The sequence below is a fragment of the Octodon degus genome, unplaced genomic scaffold (assembly GCF_000260255.1).
Source record: "Octodon degus isolate 3935 unplaced genomic scaffold, OctDeg1.0 scaffold00217, whole genome shotgun sequence".
Classification (NCBI taxonomy): Eukaryota; Metazoa; Chordata; class Mammalia; order Rodentia; family Octodontidae; genus Octodon; species Octodon degus.
This window is the reverse complement of record NW_004524793.1, coordinates 3,534,329-3,558,367: the sequence shown is the minus strand read 5'-3', so window position 1 is coordinate 3,558,367 and position 24,039 is coordinate 3,534,329. Positions and strand designations below refer to the sequence as shown.

The window sequence follows — 24,039 nt, the reverse complement described above, 5'->3', positions numbered from 1 at the left end:
AGATAATGAAGAATCTGATGTTGAATTGGTGTTAACAAAAAATGTTGTTCAGAGCCAGCCAGATAACTCAGCAGATTAACGTACCTGCTTAGGCACATGCAGTGACTGGGATTTTATGCCTGGGGTGCTGTGCTGTCTCCACCCCCGGGGCTTGCTGAGACAGGGTGTGGTGGTACACACCTGTAATTCCAGCATTTAGGAGACTGAAAACAGGAGGATTGCTATGAGTCTGATCTGTGTTGTGAGATCTGGTAGACCCTCTACTAAAATACACACACAAAAAAAGTTAATTCAGTGGGAGAAAGACAGATTTGCTTCTGGTCCTTTAATCTTGACAAAATCATTCAAAAATGCTGAGCCTGTGTTCCTAGTGACAAGGCTAGACCAGACAGAAAGCACCTGCGAGGCCCTGCAGGTGGCCAGGACTGCATAATCTTCCCTATGTTTTCATTTATGTAATAACCTGAAGTTATGGGGAACAAAAACGAAAAGCAAAAGTGAGGTGATTTTAAAGGTTCTTGGTGACTGTGGTTCTCAGGACAAAGAAACATAAAGGTTATTATTTATTTAAAAATTAAAATATATTCAAAAATAAAAATAAAGAATATGTTTACACAAGTCCAGAAATCTAACCATATATAGCATTGTAGCAGGACAGTCCCACAACACGCCTTTTCCTGCCTTCTGCCTTCATTCAAGGGATATTATTTAAATTATACATCTGTGACATAACAAGAAAAGTATTTAAAACTACCCATTATCTCTGGCCCTCTCCTTTAAACCCAGTTATGTGCTGGCTAAACTACTTCCAACAATTCCCGAACAACTACAGGTGGCACTATTTATTCGAAGACGCTACAGTGGTGTTTCCTGGAGCACAGCACCAGCATCCCTTCAGTATGTGCTCTTAGAGCTGCCTGAGCTTGTGGTTGGAGTTTTAGCTCCACTACCTAGCAATATGACCCTCAGCAAGTTATTTAATAATCTCTCTGATCCTGTTTCTTCCTTTTCTGTAAAATGGAGATAATAAATTTTTTCTCCAAAGGCAGCTTTAAAAATTAAGATAACATTTGTAAAGAGTGTGGAGGGCGGCATACCAATGAGTGCGTGAAAATCAGGAAATGCACATTTTACAGTATGAATTGTATCTCAAATTTATAGCCCAAGTGTAACAGATACCAAATGATTCTGGGAACTTAGAAATGGATTTCATCTACTGTAGATGGGGGATTTGAAGGGGTTATAATCCAGCAATGCCCCAAACACATTAATTTTAAGCGTCAGAATTGGAATACCTGGAAAAAGAGAAGACTAATCAGCATAAAGATTCATTAGTACAACTGTTGCCAATGCTAAGCAACTATTTAAGTAGGACAGTGGCAGTCATTAGACATGGACTGTTCATAAATTGCAACATGGTTACTACAAGCTTTCTTTTCCCTTCCTTAGGAATTCAGGGCCAGTTTATATTTAACTGCAGTAAAGCCTTTATTTCATTCTTTAAGTTAAGAAGCAATAAATCTACACAATAAAATACTAAATAATTACATATACTCAAAATGATAGACCTAAAAGAGACTATCGATATCATCTCTCGCCTCCACATGTTGTACCTTGGAAACTGGTCCAGAGAAGATAAAAACAACAACAACAACAACAACCACAAAACTATAGTCCCAATAGGCAAAGCCAATTCTGATAGTTTATCTCATTAACTTATTCCTTTTCTAGCTATTAAAAAAGCAATTGTTAGCTTATCCAGACATATACCAGTAATTTAACATTATGAATTCCTATCTAAACTATGCCTCATTTGAAGTTCATTAGGCAATGGAAAGGTCTGCAGGACTGGGTCAGTGACTCACAGGAACAGCGGGGTGTGACTTGTGGGAAGGTCTGAGGATTTCCAAGAGGGTAAAGGAAGAACATGTTAGAAGTACTAGAATTCCTATGGCACTGGGTAGGCTGTTAGCCATTCTGTGCTCTTAGAATGGACCATGAAGTGGAATGCTCAGGAAAGGTCTTTTTCCAAGAGCAGTAAAAACATCAAAGCTATAATGGCCCAGCATTTTTAGAGGGGCTATCCATGTGAACTACTGGTCATACTGAGAAAGAGAAAAATAGTTTTTTAGGAAGAACTCAAGATCAAGAAAGTGATTTAATGTTAGACTAGAAGAGAAAACTCCATCTAGTAAGGCAGGAGGAGAAGCTGAGCTTATGACCAACTTCCTATTCCCTGAAAAGAACCACCAGTGTTTCTCTGTGTAGTGCCTTTCAAATCTTTACCAAATTGTTCAGACTGAAGTTTCAAAGTAGGGTTCATTTGACGATCAGTAGTGGCACGGACATGATAGAGAACTATATCTCATTATATATTTCAAATAAGTCACTGTTTAATATCTTCTTCCCTTTAAGGGCTGGCCAAATGCTTTGGCAGATTACAGCACCTACTTAGGTAGATGCAGTGGCTGGGTTTGATCCCTGGTGTGCCCTGTGGGCGCTGTCCCCAGGACTCACTGAGATGGAGATTGTGACTGGGAGTGATGACGCACACCTATAATCCCAGCTCATTGGGAGGCTGAAAACAGGTGGATCACTGCAAGTCCGATCTACATCCTGAGACCCTGCAGACCCTTACTAAAAAATACAAAAAAAAATATTTTCTTCCCTTTGAACATCTGTTTTCTACTCTTCTACCATAGGAAGTGGTCACTTTGAAGAAAATGTGCACCACTAATCACCTTCCATGTTTCTGGGACTAAATCAAGAAGCTACAATAAAAGATTGCATCCAAGCCTGAGAAAGACCTTTCAGTGTTCTCAAAATGTAAAATAATTTTATGAACAATGATGAAGAACTGGACAGTATCTTCTCCATATAAGATCTAGCAAAGAAGTGGCAAAGCAAGTGTGCACATAGGATCCTGGGAGGGAATACTGGATTCTACTTCATATTAATATACAAAAATATACAGCCCAAGGAGAAGACACGATGTTTCTAATGTAACCATGATTTAAAATTTCATGATGGCAAATTTGGTGCATTTAAAAAATGTATGTATAAAACAAGAAAATAGGTCAGTGAAAAAAATGGCATAAAAAAATTTCCCTACTCACAGAGTGATTGGCAAGGTTCTTATAGTTCTAGCAGCTTGCATTCCCTACAAAGATTTTCCAACTATGAAAGTACTGCCCTATTGACTATGCTGGTACACACCACATTACACTGGTTTACCACATTCATTCTAACTGATTTCTGTGTATCACTGAAAAAATAAACTTGAGATTGGCAGTTATTTGAAAGAAAGGGACATCATTTGTTGTTTTTATATTAATATGTATAAAATGTGTTTAGAGATAATAGGAAAAAGCAACCCAGAAAACAGTGTTCTGCAATGGCATTGAAAAGAGGTTTGCTATCAAAGAAACCAAACTGAGAGACTTTTCTAATAAAGAGGCAGAATTGCTCCCATTGGACAAATAATCTTAGTTAAATGGCTACTTCTTATTTAAAAATATCTGCCTTTTCCATAAGAGTGAAAACATGCCACTGTGTCTAGATGTAGCATACAGTGAACTCCCTACAATGTTTCTAATGCTATCCAGTTCTGAACATTTGATCTTTTGTTGTAAATGATGTTACTGAATATTCAACTTTTCATATAGAAATAAGTCTGAGGAAATAAAATGGCTCATGTGATAGAGGTGTCCACTCACCTCCCATAATTTTGGATTGGCAGTTAATGAACTCTGGCTTCCGGTCTGTGAGGTACCTCTGGCAGGTGTGGTGGAGAATCTGGAAGAAGGTGCACTTCTCTGAGGCTGTGCTGGCTACCCACTGGTCAAAAGCATTTTCAAACAACAAGTCAAATTCTGCAGAATCCTGGAAAAGACATTGAAAGAAGCACTGATCTCAATCTATCAAAACAACTGCTTCTGGCTTTTCCCAACCAAACATGCATAAATGCTAAAAGACTATGGTAACAATAGGCTCATTTAAAAAATTTGTTTATCAAGCAAAACCAAAATCTTACAGTATTTATAGATGTCCCTAGGAGGCCAGAATCCTAGAAGGTGAGACAGCCTAACTGTACATTGACTTACATTAGAATTCACACTTCATATTTTCTCTTAGAAAAAATATTCCTTCACATTCTCAGCAATGACCTCTATTAATTGTGCCTCTACACTTTGATGGGAAAAGATTTCCTTGTTTTATTTTAGTGTATGGTAACAATTTACATTTTATTTTTCTTCATTATTGAGTGGTGGTGGGAAGGGAGAGAGCGGAGAGAGGGAGAGAAGCAGAGGACCCAAAAGGGAATGAGAGGCTGGGTACTTTGAATAGATAATTATGCTTTAAAATGTTTCTCTTATAAAATCCAGTAGAATTCTAATGTATGATTTTTAAGGTGCTATTAATTTACTTGATTTTTGGTAGAGTGATCTTTTTCATTAGTGGCATTCAGGGATAAATGAATAAATGAATCTTTCATGAATATGGTGCTTTAATATTGATTACCATGCACATCACTATCTGAACCCTGCCCTGTGTTGATAAACATTGGAGGCAGGATTTCTTCCATCATCTTAGGTTCTTCTCTCAAACATAATTAAAAGATTTGCTATTTTCCATTGGAAGGAACAGGCATCAAAAAGGGTAGTCACAGAACTGAAATAGAGGAATAGCCTTAAGTATGAGTCAAAGAACTACTACCACTACCAAAGTCAATCAAAGAGTCATCTTGTGAAGAAAACTCTTGTTCAGCACTGGATAATCTACTCACCCGATTAGGGTCAATCCCATTAACCTGCCGAAGCTGCTCAAGCATCCACTGTGATCTTCGGACAAATGACGTGGAGCCTTCAAACTGCTTGACCTTTGTGATAGATGCCTGCGTGGGCTTCTTGTTTGTTACTGCCAAGAAAAGACCACTCAGGTCAGTGGATCGGCAAGTTGGTTTATTTCCCCATTCAATACCTACTGTGCATATGCCCAGGGCGAGAGGGAGGGAGGGGGGGAGAATATGAATGAATAAATGAATATGTGCCTCTAGAGAGGGTTGAGTGAATGCAAAAGAAATAGAAGTCATAATCTCTCTTCTCAAGCAGTTTATAATATTACTGTGAGAGATGCTTTATATAAATCTTCATTCAATTAAGTGACTTAACTAAATGAATAACACCAAGAACCTCTAATGGAAACTGCAAGTGCATAATTACAGATTGTAGGGAAAGAAGCATACCAGGCTCACAGGCACCAGAAGGGAAACGTTGAAAAGGATGAATCTGAAGGACAACTAAGGTTACTAGCTTCCTCAGGGACCTTCAGTGACTGTTTCTAATTTAACAATCCAGCATAAGTATTTGAGGTCTCAGTGATAATGAAGCCCAAACAAATAAACAAATATTTTGAAACAAACTATTTGCCTTTGCAAAGTTACGCAGTTATCTAGTTTACATGTGATTATGGCTATATTTGGCATTTTGGGTATAAACCCCACATGCAGATTCCTGTCATCACTATACCTGTAGGACCAGGATAATTACTCCTCCTAGTCTCAGGTAGCAGTACCTCTCAAACACCAGGAGGGGAAAAAAAAAAGTTTTTCAAATTAGTTCTTTAGGTCATTGTCCACCACTTTATTTATATTTGGATAAAAGCCTCCAATGTCTTATACCAATTGCACTTACTCTTATGGCTAAAGAGCTATGTTCTGGGGCTGCGGAGATAGCTTAGTGATGTAAGCACCTGCCTTGCAAGTGCAAGGACCCAGATTCTATCCCAGTACTGCGTGCTCTGCCGGTCTTGGAATCCTGGGTGTGCTGTGTCAGCCACCGAAATCGGGCATGTGGTGCATGCCTGTAATCTCTGCTCTGGGGAGGCTGAGACAGGAGGATCAGTACAAGTCTGAGCTGCATAGTGAGACTTTGTACCAAATAAATAAAAAGATTTTTTCCTTAAAAAAAAAGGCTATCGGGCCTAGGAGATAGCTCAGTAGAATAAGCACTTGCCTGGTAAGTGCAAAGGCCTGAGTTCAATCCCCGGTTCCACTAAATAAATAAATTACTTAATAAATTAATTAATTTTAATTAATTTTAAAAAGCTATCATCCCCTTCATACCTAGAATCAGAGGAAAGTTTTGGTCTTCTATCACAAATAGATTCTCTATTCTGGCTTCAGACCTGTTACATTCCACTAGGAATAGCCATTCCTCTCAATAAGTCAGCCAGTCTCACAGCGTGCCCAGGGCTCTGTCCATCCATTTAAGTTGATTCATTTATTTTTGTGCCTCCCATGACACAAAGGGGTTTCTCTGGTAGTTGTATCCTGCTCTTGTGTTTTCATGTTAAAGGAAACAACATGCCTGGAATATATGCAGGCCCAAAAATGTGCTCAAAAGATTAAAGAATGCTTTTCAATAACAGGAAAGCATGGGTTCCTGTATTAGACGCACACCCCTAAACACACAAAGAAGATTTCCTCCCCGTTTATGTAAATCATATGACATTTAAGCATCCTGGGAAACTTGAAGGCTTTCCTTCCAACTCCAGTTAAAGTGTTACCAAGTACTGTTTTTATTTCTGATGTGTTTGTTTCCAAGTAGTTCACAGCATTATAAAATCTCAAACACAATGCAGAATCACCGTATATTCTTGGTATGTTTAAGATTGACGTTGCAGGAAGGCAAACTCCATAAAAAGTTTGTCATTGAAATGAGACAGGCAGGAACCCCGCCCACAATGACAAATGTCCACATAGAATTTCTCAGTAGCTGTCACACTGTAAAGTGGTCATTTTAAAGGGACATTATGAACAACTCTATTCATTCTTATCTTTTTGCTCTATTAGTTTATTCCTTGCCTAGTTCTTGAAGTCTGGCTAGTTTCCCTGGGCACTGAGCCCAGTTTGGTTAATTTTTTTTTATTGTTATTATTTCTAACATTGATTTTCTATTTTGAAACAGGTACCTTAAAATTATATTATTACATACCCATAAGGAAGAATTAAATAAATCTAATTCTGAATAATTAGTTAAATTTCCATTCTGAAATCAAAACACTTTCATGAACATAACATGCCTAGACATTTGAACATCATACCTAAAGAAAACACAGTTCAACACCTTCTTCATTTGACATTTTTTAGGGTTCACAACTGATAAAAAAGTCACTTAAATTCCATGGGTCTAGTGAAAAACTAATTTATCTTTACTTCTAAAAAAGTTAATTGAAAGCGCATCCTAGAAAATGTAGCTTAATTCCCTGGATCAGTGATATCACAGGATTATACATGTATCTAGTCTCATATTATAGATTTCCAAGTTGATTATTCCTAATAACTTCAAACACTAGATGACCAATATATTCATGTTGTGCTTTTAACAGTGACAAGGCAAAGATATATATATATATATATATATATATGGGCATGGGAAGGGGAAGGGTGAACATGACACTCCTAAAACTAGTGCAGGGCACTCAGAATCATCCTTGGTTCTGCACTCTGACCTCACAGCATGATCATTTGGATCACTGCAGTAAATACAAGGAGCTGAGAGAATTGAAAACTCTGAAGGGGCAGCCTTGGCATCCATGTTCTAAATCTTCCCAGTGATCTTGAGGCACACTGACTATTGGAAACCACTGAACTTATATGTACTTGCTCTGTGACCAACATTTATGGGACATATACATTTTGTGAAAGTTTGAACTTTGATGAACTTGAATCTGAATCAAGAACTTGGAGACGGAGGGGATAAGAATTATAGATCGGAGTAATAAAATATAACAGGAGTATAAATGGTATGCAAGCTATCTCAGATATTGATGTGGGCAAATTTATGGATCAAAGAAGAGCTGAGGATTGTTTGGGAGGCTTCTTGAAGCAACTCCATCTCAGGCAATAAATCATCAACCCTAGTGTGAACTTCTAGGACTCTGGCCTGTTTGATTGGTTTGTCCTTTGAAACCTAAACACAAAGGGCCAAAATATCACTTAAAAAAATCAGAGTATTCCCAGAGCATTTGGAATAAAATGCAAGACCTTAGCCATAATCTGCACAGCCTGCACGACCTGGTTCTTGTTACCTCATCCCGCTCAACTCATTCCATTCTCTTCTTTGTCCATCCAGCTCCAACCATACTTTGCTCATGGGAAAGAGCAATTCTTTCCTCTCCAGACTCAGCACATGCTGCTCCCTTTATAGAAATGCTTTTTCTGTTATTTTCTCATGGTAATATCTTGCTCACTACTCAGATTTTACCTTACAGTTCAACTTCATTGAAAAACAATTTTTGTGACCACTTTATCCAAGTAGGTTCCACCAGCATTCACTTTCCTTCACTGACCAAGGTTCATTTCAAAAAATAGGTTCATTTAAAGTCTAGATAAAATATAAGATGTTTGCTTCTCTTGGGTGGAGAACAATAGCCAGACTAGTATCATGTCTTCAATGCTAGACAAATCCCTGCACAAATCTTCTAAGGTCCTTATCACCAGGCTGTGGTGTAGTGTCCCCAAAATTGACTTAATATTTTTAAAAAATAACATTCAAATTAAAAAATCATTTAACAGCTTCCATTTTTTTGTTGAGATTGGAAATATCTCTCTGGTAGAGACAGAATTATTGCTGCCAGCTTTCCATTATTTTATAGACAAGGAAACTGAGGCCTAGAAAGAGCTGACTTGCTAATATCATGCTGCTGAAAGGAAAACTGCAACAGAAATGATGAACATGCAGTCCATCATTCTTCCCACTATAAATTTCTGCTGCAGTGTCAAACACCACATTTTATTGAGCAGAGGATCCTCATTAAATAAGAATTAATTGAACCATTTCTTTCTAATAATGACATGACTGCTGTGATTTTTATAGTTTCCTGAACTGTTATTTCCTTAATATTCCCCTTTAATTTTTTTTTTTTTACTTAAACTAATGAAAGACAAGAAACATTTATGGCATAAATAGATACACAGCTTTCTTTGCCTGCCATGAACAGAAAACAATGAAAATATAATCAGGCGGTTGGCATTTGAGGCCCACTGTTTGGTAACCGGAGTGATTAGCAGGTAGAGATAGATGTTGAAAACAATCACAACACAGATGTTCTCTCGCATGCTCTGAAACACCTTAACTGGAGACGCTGTCTCTAGGGCTGTGGTTGCCCATATTGGGACTCCCTTGACTAGTCAGGCTGTCAGGTACCCAAGCTTAATTCTTCCTGTTCCCTCACTCACCTTCTCAGTAGCCACTACTTCTTATACTCACTTAGGAGGAGAGCAGAAGCACAGAAGCAAGGAAGTGCAAGGAGGTTTGCGCTAAAGCATCATGAAAAGAGAAAGTGGTGCTCACAGCTTTCTGGTACCTCTTTGGCCATTATGTAGACTTGATCCTACATCTCAGCTATAGTTGAAAAACAGTACAACTACATGTCCAGAAAATCATTATTATCATAACTCAAGTGCTGGAACACCCCCATTTTATGAACTAATAATCTACAGAAGCCTTTCAAAATATGTCCCTTCAATGAGCCATTTTACAGAAATAAAATCAGGCACAGGGGTCTCATTTTATTGGCCTTGACTACCAGTAAGAGAATTCTATTTCATTACAAATCAAGAAGCCAGCCAGTAACAAAGCATACCTAATCATAGCAAACAAATCTGCAGTAAGTCTGGAAGGTAGAATTAGTGGATGGGAGGAAAAAGACTGATGAGGAAAGGAAAAACACAAATAGCTTTGCATATTATGCAAAACAGGAGACGAGATCAGAGTCTCCAAATGATTCTGAGGCAGAGCTTCCATTTCAAAGTCTAGTTGTTGAGAAATCACCTTTTGTCAGAATACACACTTCTTCTCCTCCAATTTCATTATTCACGGCATCATCTCTCAACTATTCCTGTAGGGAAACTCACTTTTGCCTGATATACAGGTTGCTATGTAAACTCTAAGACATCATTTTAAAGGAAACAAATAATTACCACATAAACAAGATGACTACTTATCGTTGTTACATCCCTTTTCCTTGGTTCACAAACTTGATTTTTTCCATGGTTCTGGAAAATGAATTGGACAAGAACTGAGATAAATTCAACAGTTAGGTTAAATGTTGACCTTATGGGGAAATTTGATGTGGTTTACAACCAGTTCATGAACTAAGGTACCACATATATCTCACATTTCATTGATATTGTACATTTACTACCATTTGTGCAAACATCGCTTCTACACACTGAACTTGAGTCATACAACTTTGTGGTCATTTCTACAAACCAACAACACTAAAAAAAAAAATTAAGTGTGCTAAAGAGCAAATCAAAGTCACATTACACCTTGATGCCAAGGGTAGGGTAGTCAAAATGCAGAATTTACCATGCCCACTGCCTAAGATACCACAAAATGCCATCATAGAGAATGCCATAGGTAAGCGAAGAGCAGCATTGTGGCAGCCTCAGCTCCTTGCTTGGCAGGAGCTGCAAGCCCACACAGTTTGATTTCAGTTTGTGAGAAATAAAAAATTTGGGATCAAGGAAATCAAGAAATATTCACACAAATTCTCACCAGTGCTATTCTTGGGTGCATCAGAGATAACCATAAAAGAAAGAAAGGGAGAGAGGGAGGGAGAAAGGGAAGGAGATAGAGGTAGAAAAAGAGACAAAGAGACACAGATAGAGGCAGAGGCAGAAGCAGGGACAGAGAGATCCTCTACAATATGGGTTTGGGAAGTAAAGAGTAATATTGAGTGTGGATTCCGAGCACTGCTGTGCTGTGGAATTGGGCCAAGATGAGAAATAATTTAGAACTAGTTTCCTTAGTGCTCTTCTAAAACTAATATATGATAATTTGAGTTGGATTTCATAATATGCATGAGAAGTACACATCAGGTCTGAGGCTGCATCAGCAATTTTATCAGGTGAGACAGTGGAATTTTTAAAAGCTTATAAGCAAAAAATATCCAGATCATTACCTCAAATGCTTCCAGAATAGGGAGAAATCATCCCTGCTTTACTTACTGGGAAATGGAGCGTGATACTTTCTCTACAGAACTGATTTTGTTTCTTACAATATTTTTCAGTGTGCTATAATTTCTGGACACAGTAAATATTTAGATTTCACAGGCTACATAACCGGAGGTCCCGAAACAGATTTATTCCTACAATGGACAGGCTTATCTTTGGGGCCCTACTGCCTCCTTCTGTCTTTATGTTGTTCCCATCTTAGGTCTTGGCAGTTTTCTGGACTGATTTATAACAGGACCTAAGTGGGGTTTATAGGATATTCTTCAATTTGCACATTTTAAGGGGGGGGGGGACAACCTAATTCAAAGGAAAACCAACAAAAATGACAGCAGTTTACTTAGAAGCACCAAGTCAGTGGGGACAAATATGTAGAGTACTTGAATGCTTAATCCTAAGAGGAAGGAAGGCCTAGAATCAGTTCATAGCTTTTAACCATCCAACAGATTCTTTATTTGGTATCACTAGTTCCTAGGTATTCAGAGACATCCTATTCTCATCTTCCCACTTCAGAAGAAAGTGGAAGAAGAGGAAGAGGGGGAGGAGGAGGAGGAGGAGGAGGAGGAGGAGGAGGAGGAGGAGGAGGAGTATCAAGAGAAAGAGCTGTTGTTGATGATGATGAAATGTAGGGGAAAATTCTCTAAAGGGAAACCAGATAAGAACAATTTTGCATTGAAAGTTTCCTTTATGAAGAAACTTGGATAAGTCCTGCAGTAGGAGGAGAATGATATCTTGCATTAAGCAAAATAAACCTATGAATATACATTGATTTTTGTTTAAAAGCTGTTCTATTTTTAATGGTAGATTAAGGAATAGCACAAGTATTCTTAAAGTATTAAACTTTACATCAGAAATTAGGAAGCTTAACTCCACAGTGTTCTCCACTGACCTTCCCAGACTAGGACCATATCATATATATTACAAATTGAAGCTCAGCATTTGTTATTTGATGACAGCCCACTCTTTCTAGAGTGAGGGAGAATCTCAGTGTTGTGATAATTTACATTTCTCAAATGGCCAGTGATGTTGAGCATTTTTTCATATGTATGTGTGAGGTAGGATGTATGTGTGAATAAAGGAGTGGCCTTTCAACAAGAAAGAATCGTTGTTATGTTATGCCTACCAGAAGGCATGAATATTATAATTTGGGTCTGGATCCCCCGCCCCAAAGACTCATGTCATGGGGAGTGGCTTATCAGAGGTGGCCAAATGTGGAGATTGTGATTGATTCAGGGTCCAATGATGGGATTAAGGTTATTAGTGCTATACTCCTGCTAAGGTAGGCTATCTGTGTACAATATAAAGAACAGAAACAATTTTGTCTCTTTCTTGCTTTTGTTGCTTTTGCTGTCTTCTGCCTCCATGAACTATTGCCCTTCTTCCACGTACTACCCTGCCTTAGCGCTAGCTCTAAGGACTATGGACTGAAATCTCTACGAACTGTGAGCTAAATAAACCTTCCCTCCCCCTTAACTTTGGCTGTTGGGTATTTTTGTTTCAGCAATGAGAGAACATTAACTAAGACACACATGAAGAAATAAAAAACTTATTTCTGATTAAATTGTTCCTTTTCAAAAGGAAGTCACAGTTTTAAGGAGCTTGAGTGATTTCTTACTGGAAAAGATGGGAATCAGAGAGCTAAGAAGTAAGTGGATGGAAAATAAAACCAAGAATCCATAAAAACAATCAAGAGAATAGAAGGAGAAAACTTGGGGTTAAAACCTTGTACAGGGGGCTGGGGAGATGGCTCAGTAGAATAAACGCTTCCCTGGCAAGCGCAAGGGTCTGAGTTCAATCCCCAGTTCTGCCAAACAAACAAAAAACATCTAGTACAGCAAGCTCTTTTCCTGAAACTTTATTGTATCAGCATACCTCATTTTTTAAAAAATGATTTCATCAGTACATTTTTTATGTACATATTGATCACATTCACCATAGAGAATTTGGACTTGGATATAACATACTCTAATTTTTTTCCCCATTTCCTTCCCTTCAATACAATCCTTCTTCCCTTCCTTGTTTAAAAAGCTTCATGTGTGGGGCTGGTGAGATGGCTCAGTGGTCTAAAGCACCTACTTAGAACAAGCTAAGCTAAGCACAGGGACCGTGGTTCAATCCCCCAGCATCACATGCCAGCCAGTCCTGCCCCCTGGTGGGCTGAGCTGGCCACACACACACACACACATACACACACACACATAAATAAAGTAAAAAATAAATAAATAAATTTTAAAAACTTCATGTGTACTTTTTTCTTCTATTATTTTAATTTTTTAAATTCTCAGTTCCTTTCCTTTCCTTCCTCATTCGCCTCCTTTGTTCCACTTCCCACTTGAACATTTTCTTTCTACTTTTCAATATCTCTCCTCTATTTTGGTTCTTTCTTGCATTTAGGTTTTCTCACAAAATAGAAACAATTGGTATTTAAAAACACATGTGTCTCATTTATTTCAATTAATTTATATTATCAAGGTAATCCATTTACCTAAGAATGACTCAGTATATCCTTTTTTATTGTACAAAAAATATTTGTACCAATTTATACCCCCACCAACAGTGGAGAAAGTTGCCTTTTTCCCTACAGCCTCATCTCCATTTGTTAGTGGATGATTTCTTGATGATACCCATTCTTTTGGGAGGGAGATAAAATCTCAGTACTGTGTCAATTTGAATTTCTTGAATGGCCAGTGATGTAAAACATTTTTTATATATTTATTTGCTGTTTATACTTCTTCAGCTGAGAAGTATGTATTCACTTCAGATGCTCATTTTTATTTTTTCTTTAAATATAGAGGGTTCTGATTTTTGAGTTTTTATATAATCTCGATGTTAATCCTTTGAGGAGTATATTAGCATCTCTCTTAAAACTCTTTTAACTCAGCCTCTCCAAGAACATGATATAAGGCTTAAGATTCATTCAGCAGTCCAAGATTTTCCATTGTGTTGAATTTTTAACTTCCTTTGAAAATTTCTGTAGGCCTTCAAAGAAAATCAGGATGTGCTCATGTTGGGTTATGGGGAAACAAAACAGAAAATAAATTATAACATCTGATTAATAATACCTATTGGAACTTAGGTTATAAAATGTCTGATTCTGATAAGAAGTAGGAAACAACCAGGCCCAAGCTAAGGAAATAAATGCCTAGAATGGTGACAACTGTATTATTTCTTAAGCAGATTAAATTCAGTATATGTGCTGCCGAAGCGAGCACAGCAGATTAAATTCAATGCTAACTACTGTAGTATACAATGAAGGCAACACAAGGAGTTAATTACAGTCTCTGTGTTCTTCCTTAATTCTGAAAAAAGATGTAAACATCATTTTTTAATGTGTTCTTAGGAGGGATTAACAAACAATATCAAAAAAACAAAGGCATCAAAGAAGCAGTTACCTTACCTAGGAATAAATTATATTTCTACGAATAAAATAAATTAATAAAACCCTGAAGCAGATTCCTTTAATGTTATACTTGCTTTTAACTTTTTGTTATATCCTGAAAAGTATTGGTTAATGTTGTTCTTGGTAGAAATCCAGCACATATTTTACCTAGGAGAACTAGAGAAAAGCATTGGTAGAGTTTAAGTATCCTTTACAATCAGAAGAGATGGAAACATTTTATCCACCTGCAGTTATGGAAGAGGGTACTCTGGCAGTGTCCTGAAGAAGGGTGTGGCTCTGCACCTCCTCATGCTATCTATCATACGTGGACCCACTGGGAGCCTAAACTTTCAAAATATGTATTTAGTGTAAATGAAACAGGGAAAGATGTTACATGTATATGGATCTAGCATGCGCTCTGTGGGGGAGAGAGGCAGGCAGAAGAGGGAGAATGGGGGAGGGAGGAGAAGTGGAGAGGCAGGGGCAGAGAATGAAAGTTGAAGATTGCAGAGTGAAATAGACAGTTTTCTAATGGACCAGGTAAAAACATAATATCAGTAGTTTTCTGGAAAAGCCAAAGCTGTTATTACCTAGCAAGCACCAACTGTCAAATATAATTATGGTTATCAGTCAAGCAAAGACAGATTTATCTGCTCTCTACCACCACTGCTTACTCAATACTTTTTATCATACATTTTAAATGAGAGTATATATCACTGAAGTTCTAAAAAAGGTGAATGATGTCACAAAGAACCTGTCACCTGCAAGCTTTACTGTGCTATTGGGAAATAGAATTCAGCAAAACATTCTGGTTAAAACAAAGTTCAAATACATTAATAAGTTATCTAGAATTAAAGCTAGCTTAATTTGGTAAACTCTATGTAATAACTACTACATGTAAACATGCATATATGTTTTATGAGCCAGCAAATGTACAGAACAATGGGCTCTGAGGCACTGTATATTCGGGAGTGGAGGACAGTGATTCCGGACAGCTGGGGAATGAATGTGGTGAATGCTACAACTGCCCCTATGTATTTATTTTGTTTTGTACCAGGAATCAAATTCAGGGCCCTGTGCTTGCCAGACAGCCCTGTGCCACTGAGCTACATCCCAGGCCCCACTTAAGTATTTATTTGAGAGACCTTCCATGTTACAGTATAAGGAAGGGGAGCTCTGGCAGAGAATAGCAGACTTCCTGAATTGGAAAGTTTAGGCCAGGAAAGCATGGAGGTCAAGGTGGCTACAGCTGTCAGGACAGAGTGCTGGAGAGAACACAGAAAGAAAATGTCAGAATCTACCAATCTGGCCTTAAGCAGTGCTGCGCAAAAAGGCTGTTCACCAGCTGATGGCTTTGACACTTGGATTGCAAAAACAGCTCTCTGGCTGCAGATTTCTGATTTTCCAGTCTTCATTATCACATGAACTAGCTCTTTAAGATCAACCATTCTTTTCCCTCCTATAAATGTGTGTGTGTTTCTGTGTGTGTGTGTGTGTGTGTGTGTGTGTGTGTGTGTGTGGTGTCTATGTGTGAATATAAATCAGATGCTCCTTGATTTATGGTAGGGTTCCTTCCAACAAACTAAAGATAAGCTAAAAATATCCTAAATTAATAATGCATTTAATATACCTAAAATTTTGAACATCATAGCTTAGTCTTACCTTGAATATGCCCCAAACATTACATTAATCAAAAGCTTGGCAAAGTCATCTGACATAAAGCCTATTTTAGAAAGCAGCACTTAATACAATTCACTGAATGCAATAGTGAAAGTGAAAGGGAAAATAGCTAAATGGGAACAATTTTGCACCATCATCATCATAAAGTTGAACCATTATAAATTGCAGACTATATATACACATATTGTTTCTGTTTCCCTAAAGAACTTTGATGAGCACAATAGCTAAAAATCAGACTAGAAAACAATTCATTTATAATAGCCCATATATATATATATTTAACCAAAGAAGTATAAGACTTGTACATTGAAAGGTACACAATGCCAGCCCCACCCCCTGGGTGCACTGAGACTGTGATTGAGACTGGGCATAGTGGCCTGTAACCCCAGCACTTGGGAGGCTACAAACAGGAGAATCACTAGGAGTCCGATCTAGTAGTGAGACCATGAACACCCTGTGGACCCTTCTCTAAAATACAGAAAAATAAATAAATGAAAACATAATAAAAAAGGAAAGTTACAAAGTCTTTAATGTTTAAATAAATGTAAATAAATATAAAATTTGTGTTCAAGGATTAGAAAAATCAACATTGTTAAGAGACTAAGAACCTCTTAATTCACCTCTAAAACCATACAAAGAGGTACACTATTTTCATGGACTAGACAATGCAACATTATTAAGATGACAGTTCTATCCAAGTTGATTAACAGATTTAATGGTATCTCTTTGGCATGGTGAAGATATTGAGAAAGGAATCCAGAGCTTTTGTGCTAAGAACATCCCCAGCCTTTAGTTTTTAAAAATTTTTGAGACAGGGTTTTGCTATGTAGTTCAGGCTGGCCTTGAACTCACTATGTAGTCCAGGCTGACCTCGAACTTGTGCTGATTCTCTCCAGCCTCTGCCTCCTGAGTGTTGGGGATCACACATGTACAACACCATGCCTAGCTATAGCCAGCCTTTAAAACAAAAAAAAAAAAAAAAGAAAATATTTTTGAAACAAAGTCTCACTAAGATGCTAAAATGACCAGCCTGTGTTTGAATTTACAATCTTCATGCCTCAGCCTCCTCAGTGTTGGGATTACAAGTGTTTAAGAACATCTTAATCAAAATGATAGCAAGCTCTAAAACAGAATGGCAAGTAGATTATGAAACTCATATGAAAATTGAGAAGCCTAGAAGAGCAAAAACAACTTTGAAAAAAGTTAGCGGTCTTACAACTGATTATAACACTTGTTCTAAGATTTCAGACAACATGCTATTGGCAGACTCATAGATCCAGGGAACCAAACAGAGCTGTAGGAAAAGACCTGCACATATGTGGAAGACTGGGTTTTAACAAAAGGGCAAAGGCAATACAGTGGGGAAGGAGGTCTTCTTAATAAATGTTGCCAGGACCAATAAACACCCATAGGTAGAAAAGGAATGTGAGCTCAAAGATGAAAATCTTTGTGACTTTGGGCTAAGAAAATGTTTTACAGGTGACACTAAATGCAAAATTCATGAAAGAACGAGGAAGATTTCATCAAAATTGACAGGTTTTCTTCAAGACAAGGAAAAGACAAGTTATAAACTCGGAGGAAATATTTGCAAATCAGTTATTTGCTAAAGAACTTTGAGATATCATTTTGCTATCATTTTGATTAAGGTAACTTGAAATAATCTGTTTAAAACTAAAAATAAAAACAACAACAACAAAAAGTCAAAATAGAAAGCAAATGATTGCAACAAATACATGACTGAAAGATGTTAAGGCCGAAGTACCCCTCAGTGGTACAGCACTTGTCTGGCATGTGTGAGGCCCCCAGCTTGATCTCTAGCACTGACTCACTTTTGGAACACTTCTCCTCTTAGTTGAAGCTTACATCCTTCAGATTTCTGTTCTGTCTGAAACAGGCTTACTACTGCCCTTTCTTATGAGAATTTTTCACTGCGAAGCCAGCCCTCAAACCCAACCTATTCCTTCCAGATTGTGCATGTGAGACACACTCTGCACCTTGCTCTCTACTCCTTTCCTTCCATGCACTCCCCAGGACGCTGGTTTTCTCCATCCTGATACTTTCCAAAACCTTCTCAGTGAAGATGAAAACATGTGATTTGAAAATCCCACGATCTTCTTGTTTCATTTTTCTTATTGGACTGCACTGCTACAGAACTCTGGTTAACTTTAAGATGTCAACTGGAAGGATCAAAGGTGTCCAGACTAAATATTGTTTGTGACTACATGTGTGAAGCTGTTTTTAGATGAAATTAGAATTTGAATCAATAGACTCAGCAAAGTAGAGTGAGAAGCTATCATCTAATTTATTGAGTGCCTATAGGAAAAGAAAGGCTGAGGTAGGGAACATTTACACCTTTTTTTCCTTCCTCCCTGCTTGAGCTATGACATCTCATTTAATCTTCTGTTGGCCTGGACTGGGATTTGCACCATCAGACACCTCAGTTGTTAAGCCTTTGGACTTGAAACGAATTACGCCACAAGGTTTCCTCATTCTTCAGCTTACACACAGCAGATCATGAGGTTTCTTAGTCTTCAAAATCTTGGGAGTTGGGGCCAGGGAGACAGCTCAGTAGGATAAGCGCTTGCCTGGCAAGCACAAGGGACTGAGTTCAATCCCTGGTTCTGAAAAAAAAAAAAAAAAAAATCTCGGAGTCATGTCTGCATACTAAATCCTAAATTTATAGGGCATTCTGTAACTTCTGTTTCTCTAAATAATACTGGCTAATATAAATCCTGGAACACTTTTCAGGCACAGTAAACTGAGCATATCAGATAGTGTGAAAGCCCAAAGGCAAGGACAGTCTTTCCCTGTTCAAAAAAAAGCAGGTGCAAAAAACACTGTGAGGCAAGGAGACAATGGGCAAGTTCATAGACAAAAGTGAAGTGCAGACCACTGAGACATAGGTGTGTAAGGCTTCATAAACATGAACTGCAAATGTATTTTAGGAACCATTGTCTAACTGCTGTAGGGTAAACAGATCTTGGCACAAGTAGGCTGGGAAGCAGAGATATCACTTTGGAACTTATGCTATAGTATAGGAAAGAGGTGACAATGGTGGCTTAGACCACTTGGCACCAGTGGAGACAGAGAAAAAAGGGGAAAAGTTCTCCAACTCTCCAAGCTCAGGAGGAAAATCACTAAGGTCATCATCTAGTCCCAGTCATCTCTGCACTCCAATGGCTGCCTAGTATACTGGAGGCCATAGTTAATTAAATATTTACATTTTGTACACATCAGAAAAAAAGACCCTATCAGCCTTTCACTTTTATTTATGTGAATGTACTATCTCATCTACCAGTTTAGAAATACCATGAAAATACAAGACTGTATTTTTGCGCTCTTCAAAGTACCTAGTAGTGGGCCCGGGCAGATAGTTCAGTAGAATAAGTGCTTGCCTGGCAAGCGCAGGGTCCTGAGTTCAATCCCTGGTACTGCAAAAAAAAAAAAAAAAAAAAAAAAAAAAAAAAAAAAAAAAAAAAAAAAAAAAAAGCACCTGGTAGGGTGCCTTAAACAGAGTTCCAGCTCAAGTATTTGATACATTATATATCTCATTGCTCGTGAGAAATTACTGCTTGTGGTATGCTGTAGGGAGCTGCGTGTAGCAGCGCCCTAGGATGGCGCCGGTTTCCGCCTTCCACCCTCTCAGGGGGTGAGCGCTCCTAGTAATAAACAACTCCATATAAGGCCAAGGCTTGGGCTAATGCATTGCTTCCGCATACCTGGACCAATGGACAGTACATACGTGGCACCCCATGATTGGAAGCCCTAATACTTATAAGCTAAGAGCAGGGGCCTCGGGAGAGAGAAGAGAAATGTAACAGGGCAATAAAAGGCTGCGCAGACACAACCAGTGGTCGAGTCTTCCTTGCTGGCAAGGCTGCGCGCGACAGTATGCAATGATGGCTGTGGTTAGAAATGTCTCACCCACCCTATTATTGGTCATATCTCGATTTTCCCTTCTCTTTTTAGAATCTAGGCTTATTTATGATAAGAAATGGTAGGGAGAATCAGTAGGCACATCTAACTACCAAGTTCTGATACACAGTTAAAAGTTGCCTTTCACTGAAAGCCTGCGTCCCTACATCTCCGTGACTTTTGTTGCAAATTCCAAGGTGGAACACATTGTTATGCATGTCATTAGTATTTATGCAGCAGCCTAGGAATCATTTCTGAAACAAATGATGCCACTTGTGTTAAATGATTTCTTCCCAAGAAAAATCCCTGGGGTCTTTCCAAAGCACAGCTTTGATGAAGATTCAGAACAAAGGGATTAAAACACCTGACCCTGTAGTGCTGGATGAGTGGTGATGTGTTCAATTTTCTCTGTTCAAATCCCCGCTGACAATTCCCACATAAATCATAACATGATTGGAGGACAAACTGTTTTAAGGAGATGAAGCAAAACTATCAATATATTAGCCCCTCTAAAACTCAGTTATGATGTTTGCAAGCCATTATTTATTTGTCTCATGACATTGTCTTCCTCAATGGACTATCTAAATCAGAAAATAGACACCCTACTGGGTCAATACTCTACAAAAAAGAGAGAAGCTCCTGCTCTCAGTAAATGCTGTAGATAGTCACCAAACTTGGTTTCTATGGGATTCAGGGTTATAGCTAAGTTCTCTTCAACCTTTTGTTGCCTGTATAGTGAGTTCCTCAGTTTTACTGGATGTCAGTATGTGTCTACTCCAGGAAGGTAAAGACAATATATTAAAAAATGAATAAGAAGCAGCAAAGGGCTGGCCAAATAGCTCAGTGGATTAAAGCACCTGCAAGCAGGCACAGGGGCCGGGGGTTCAATCCCTAGGCCTGCTGTGCCGGCCCCTTCTGTGCTGAGCACTGAGAAGGCAATTGAGACAGCATGGGGGTGCGTGTCTATAATCCCAGCTCTTGGGAGGCTGTAAACAGGCAGATCACTATGAGTCCAATCTAGTAGTGAGATCCTGCACACCCTATAGGTCCTCCCCTCCCCCACAACAAGAAGCAGCATTATAGCTAAATATGATTTTTGTCAGGCAGAGAACAAGACTATTAAAACATTAGTTTATTTTGACTGAAATTTGGGACAGAAATAACCATGTTTGCATTACAAACTCACCAATACCAGTTTTAAAGTGAACGTTAATGAGAGGCCAAATATTATTTTTAATTTTAGTTTCTGAAATTTCCGTTATGGCTCGAATGTGGATTTCTGCTCGAAGTCTCATGCAGTCATGGGGCTTTTCAAGAGAACCTGTTAAACTAGGACCTCTTGTTTGCATGCCCTCTCCTGGGTGGGGGGGGAGAATTTCAACATGGTTTCCAGCTTGACTCTGCAGGGGGCCAGGGCCCTCACTTGGTAAACATCCTCAGTTGTGCAGGAGAAGGGCAGGGACATGGTGTAAGTGCCACACCTGCTTTAGGGCACTAGTCTACATATAACATAAGGGAGGAAAAGAGGCTTTCTTCCTCCCATTTGCTGCTGTTACTTTTGTGTCTTGCACTGCCATGAACTACTGTCCCTCTGCCATGTACCACTACCTTAGAGCCAGCAGAGTATGGACTGAAACCTCTATAAACTATCAGCTAAATAAATCTTTCTTCCCTTAACTTTAGGCAACCAGTATTTTATCTCAGCAACAAGAGAAAACTAACCAAAACAATTTAAAACTAATGTTATTGTTGTTGTTGTTCCAGGAATAGAACTCAAGACCTTGCGCTTGCCAGGCAGGTGCTTATGCAAGTGAGCTATCTTCTTAGCTTAAAAAGAATTCTTTCATTCTTTCTTTCTTTCTTTTGGTGGAACTGAGGATTGAACTCAGACACCTGAGCTTGCCAAGGAAGCGCTTATTCTACTGAGCCATCTCCCAGGCTCAAAAATAACTTTTTGAGACACAGTCTTATTATGTAGTTCAGTCTAGTCTTAAACTCACAGTATAGCCCAGACCGGCCTAGAACTCACAACAATCCTCCTGCTTTAGCATCTTAAGTGCTAGAATTACAGGTGTGGCACCATCACACCTGGCTGATGAAGGGCCAAATAGGTAAATCTGCAGTCAAGCAAATGCTAAAATTTGTAACTCCCATTGGCCCCTTCAGAAGCAATGTTTTATACACTTTTAATGTAGATGCTAAGGTTCTATTCAGCTTATTATAACAATGTGACATAATTGAAGATTACTTAACTGATTTTACAGGTATCATTTGCATTTCTGCCTATGTTATTGAGGTAATAGAGAATCAAAGAAAACAAAGATACCTCAAGAGGTTTATCTTCTATTCCATGTCTTTTTTGAGGGCATATACCATCTATGATGCATTATACAAGGTTTCTTTTAACTCTCTTCATTTTCAAAAATGTAATTTAAGAGGTTGAGGATTCAGCCCAGTGGGATAGCACTTGGTTAGTGAGTGCAAGCTCCTAGGTTTGGTCTTCAACACCAAAATATTAATAATAATAATAATAATAATAATAATAATAATTGTTATAACCTTACAACTCACTTCAATATTAAAAATCTTCATTAACAAGAAACTCTTGCATGTGATTATACCATCTGCATTTATGTATCTTTCACACCCTTTACTGTTGTCATTTGAATGGCCCCATGCTAAAATGTCCCTGGTTTTTTAGTTTCCCCACAGGTACTTTTCTTCCACAATAACTATACCTCTGTGGTCCTCTGGGGTCTCCCTGTGACCATAGCTGAACTCTCCATGTTTCATCTTCAGATATGGAGGCAAATCTAAGTAGAAGAGTTTCAATACACATCACAGGAGTGCCGAACATATCACAGCAAGTTCATATGCAGCGCTAGATTGCTCTGAACTCCTGAATACAATAGAATTTATTTTTTGTACCAGGACCTTGCACCTGTGAGGCAGACACTTATGGCACTGAGCTATATCCCTGGCTTTTTTTTTTTTTTTTTTTTTTTTTTTTGTACTGGGAATTGAACTCAGGACCTCATGTTTGCCAGATAGGTGCCACTGAGCTAGATCCCCAGCCCCAACAGTATTTAGTAAGACTATTATGCTACATGATTATGTTCATCTTACTACCTACCATGAGGACTTAGGCCTATTCTTAGAGACACTAGAGGAAATTTTAAAATGTATATCATAAACCTATTTCTTTTCTGTACAGAACCATGCCAACATTCTATATCCCTTTGCATTCTTTTGATGATGTTTTCAGTTGGCAGGAAAGCCCACATTGAAATCCTTGAGGGAGAGAAACTGTTTTCTGTCCTCGCTGAATAATTTATACCATGAGGGCAAAGCTTCCATCTCTATCTCTTCTCTGGCCCTCACTCCTCAGTCCAAGCATAGCGGCCTGTCTGGTAGATTCACCTTCCATATAGCAAGCATGAGCAGTGGCCATCCATTGGATGCATGCTATGAATAACAGGGGAAGGGTTGTGAGTGTGGAGGGCGGCACTGGGGACAAGCAATAAGGGATGACAGGCCATAGCCTGAAGTCTGAACGTGCAAGTATAATTGGTGGTTTGTCATGGTTTAAGTAACTTCATGTGAAGATAAATATGGGCTATAGGTCTTGTTCTGTCATGCTGCACATTAGGAATATGCAGGATGATGCTGTCAGTGGGTCTAAAGGTCACAAGAACTCTTGAAATTCAGTAAGTGCCTGCATATTTATCACCTACAGGAGAAAATGATAAAATATCTCCTCTTTCAGGGCATGGGCTGTGCTTTATAGACAAGGTCCACTGCTGGAAGGTGCCCAAAGGGCTTGTGGATAAGGATGTATCAATTTTTTTTTACAAATATTTGGACTTCTAACTCAGAAACTATGGTATTTTCCCTTAACTGCAGTTCACTCAAATACCATTGCATAGGACCCTGGCGCAAATCACTAACCTCACTCATGAGAAGCAGTGGCTGCCAGAATCTGTGATTGTGAGACAGGTGAGGTAAAAAGCTGCTTCTACCTGAGATTCTGTCCCAAGAATCTGGC

At 38.5% G+C, this 24,039-nt stretch overlaps 1 protein-coding gene across 3 annotated transcripts in view; it reads right to left on the bottom strand.

Annotated features, from left to right (window-relative positions):
• Positions 1-24,039, bottom strand: part of Stxbp6 (syntaxin binding protein 6) — a 310,200-nt gene that overhangs the window by 67,355 nt on the left and 218,806 nt on the right. For all 3 annotated transcript variants that reach the window (XM_004645067.2, XM_023705303.1, XM_023705304.1), the window contains exons 3-4: positions 4,787-4,917; positions 3,717-3,882 (exon numbers count right to left, since the gene is read on the bottom strand). In XM_004645067.2, coding sequence (XP_004645124.1) covers positions 3,717-3,882; positions 4,787-4,917 — 297 coding nt within the window. The remainder of the gene's footprint in view (positions 1-3,716; positions 3,883-4,786; positions 4,918-24,039) is intronic.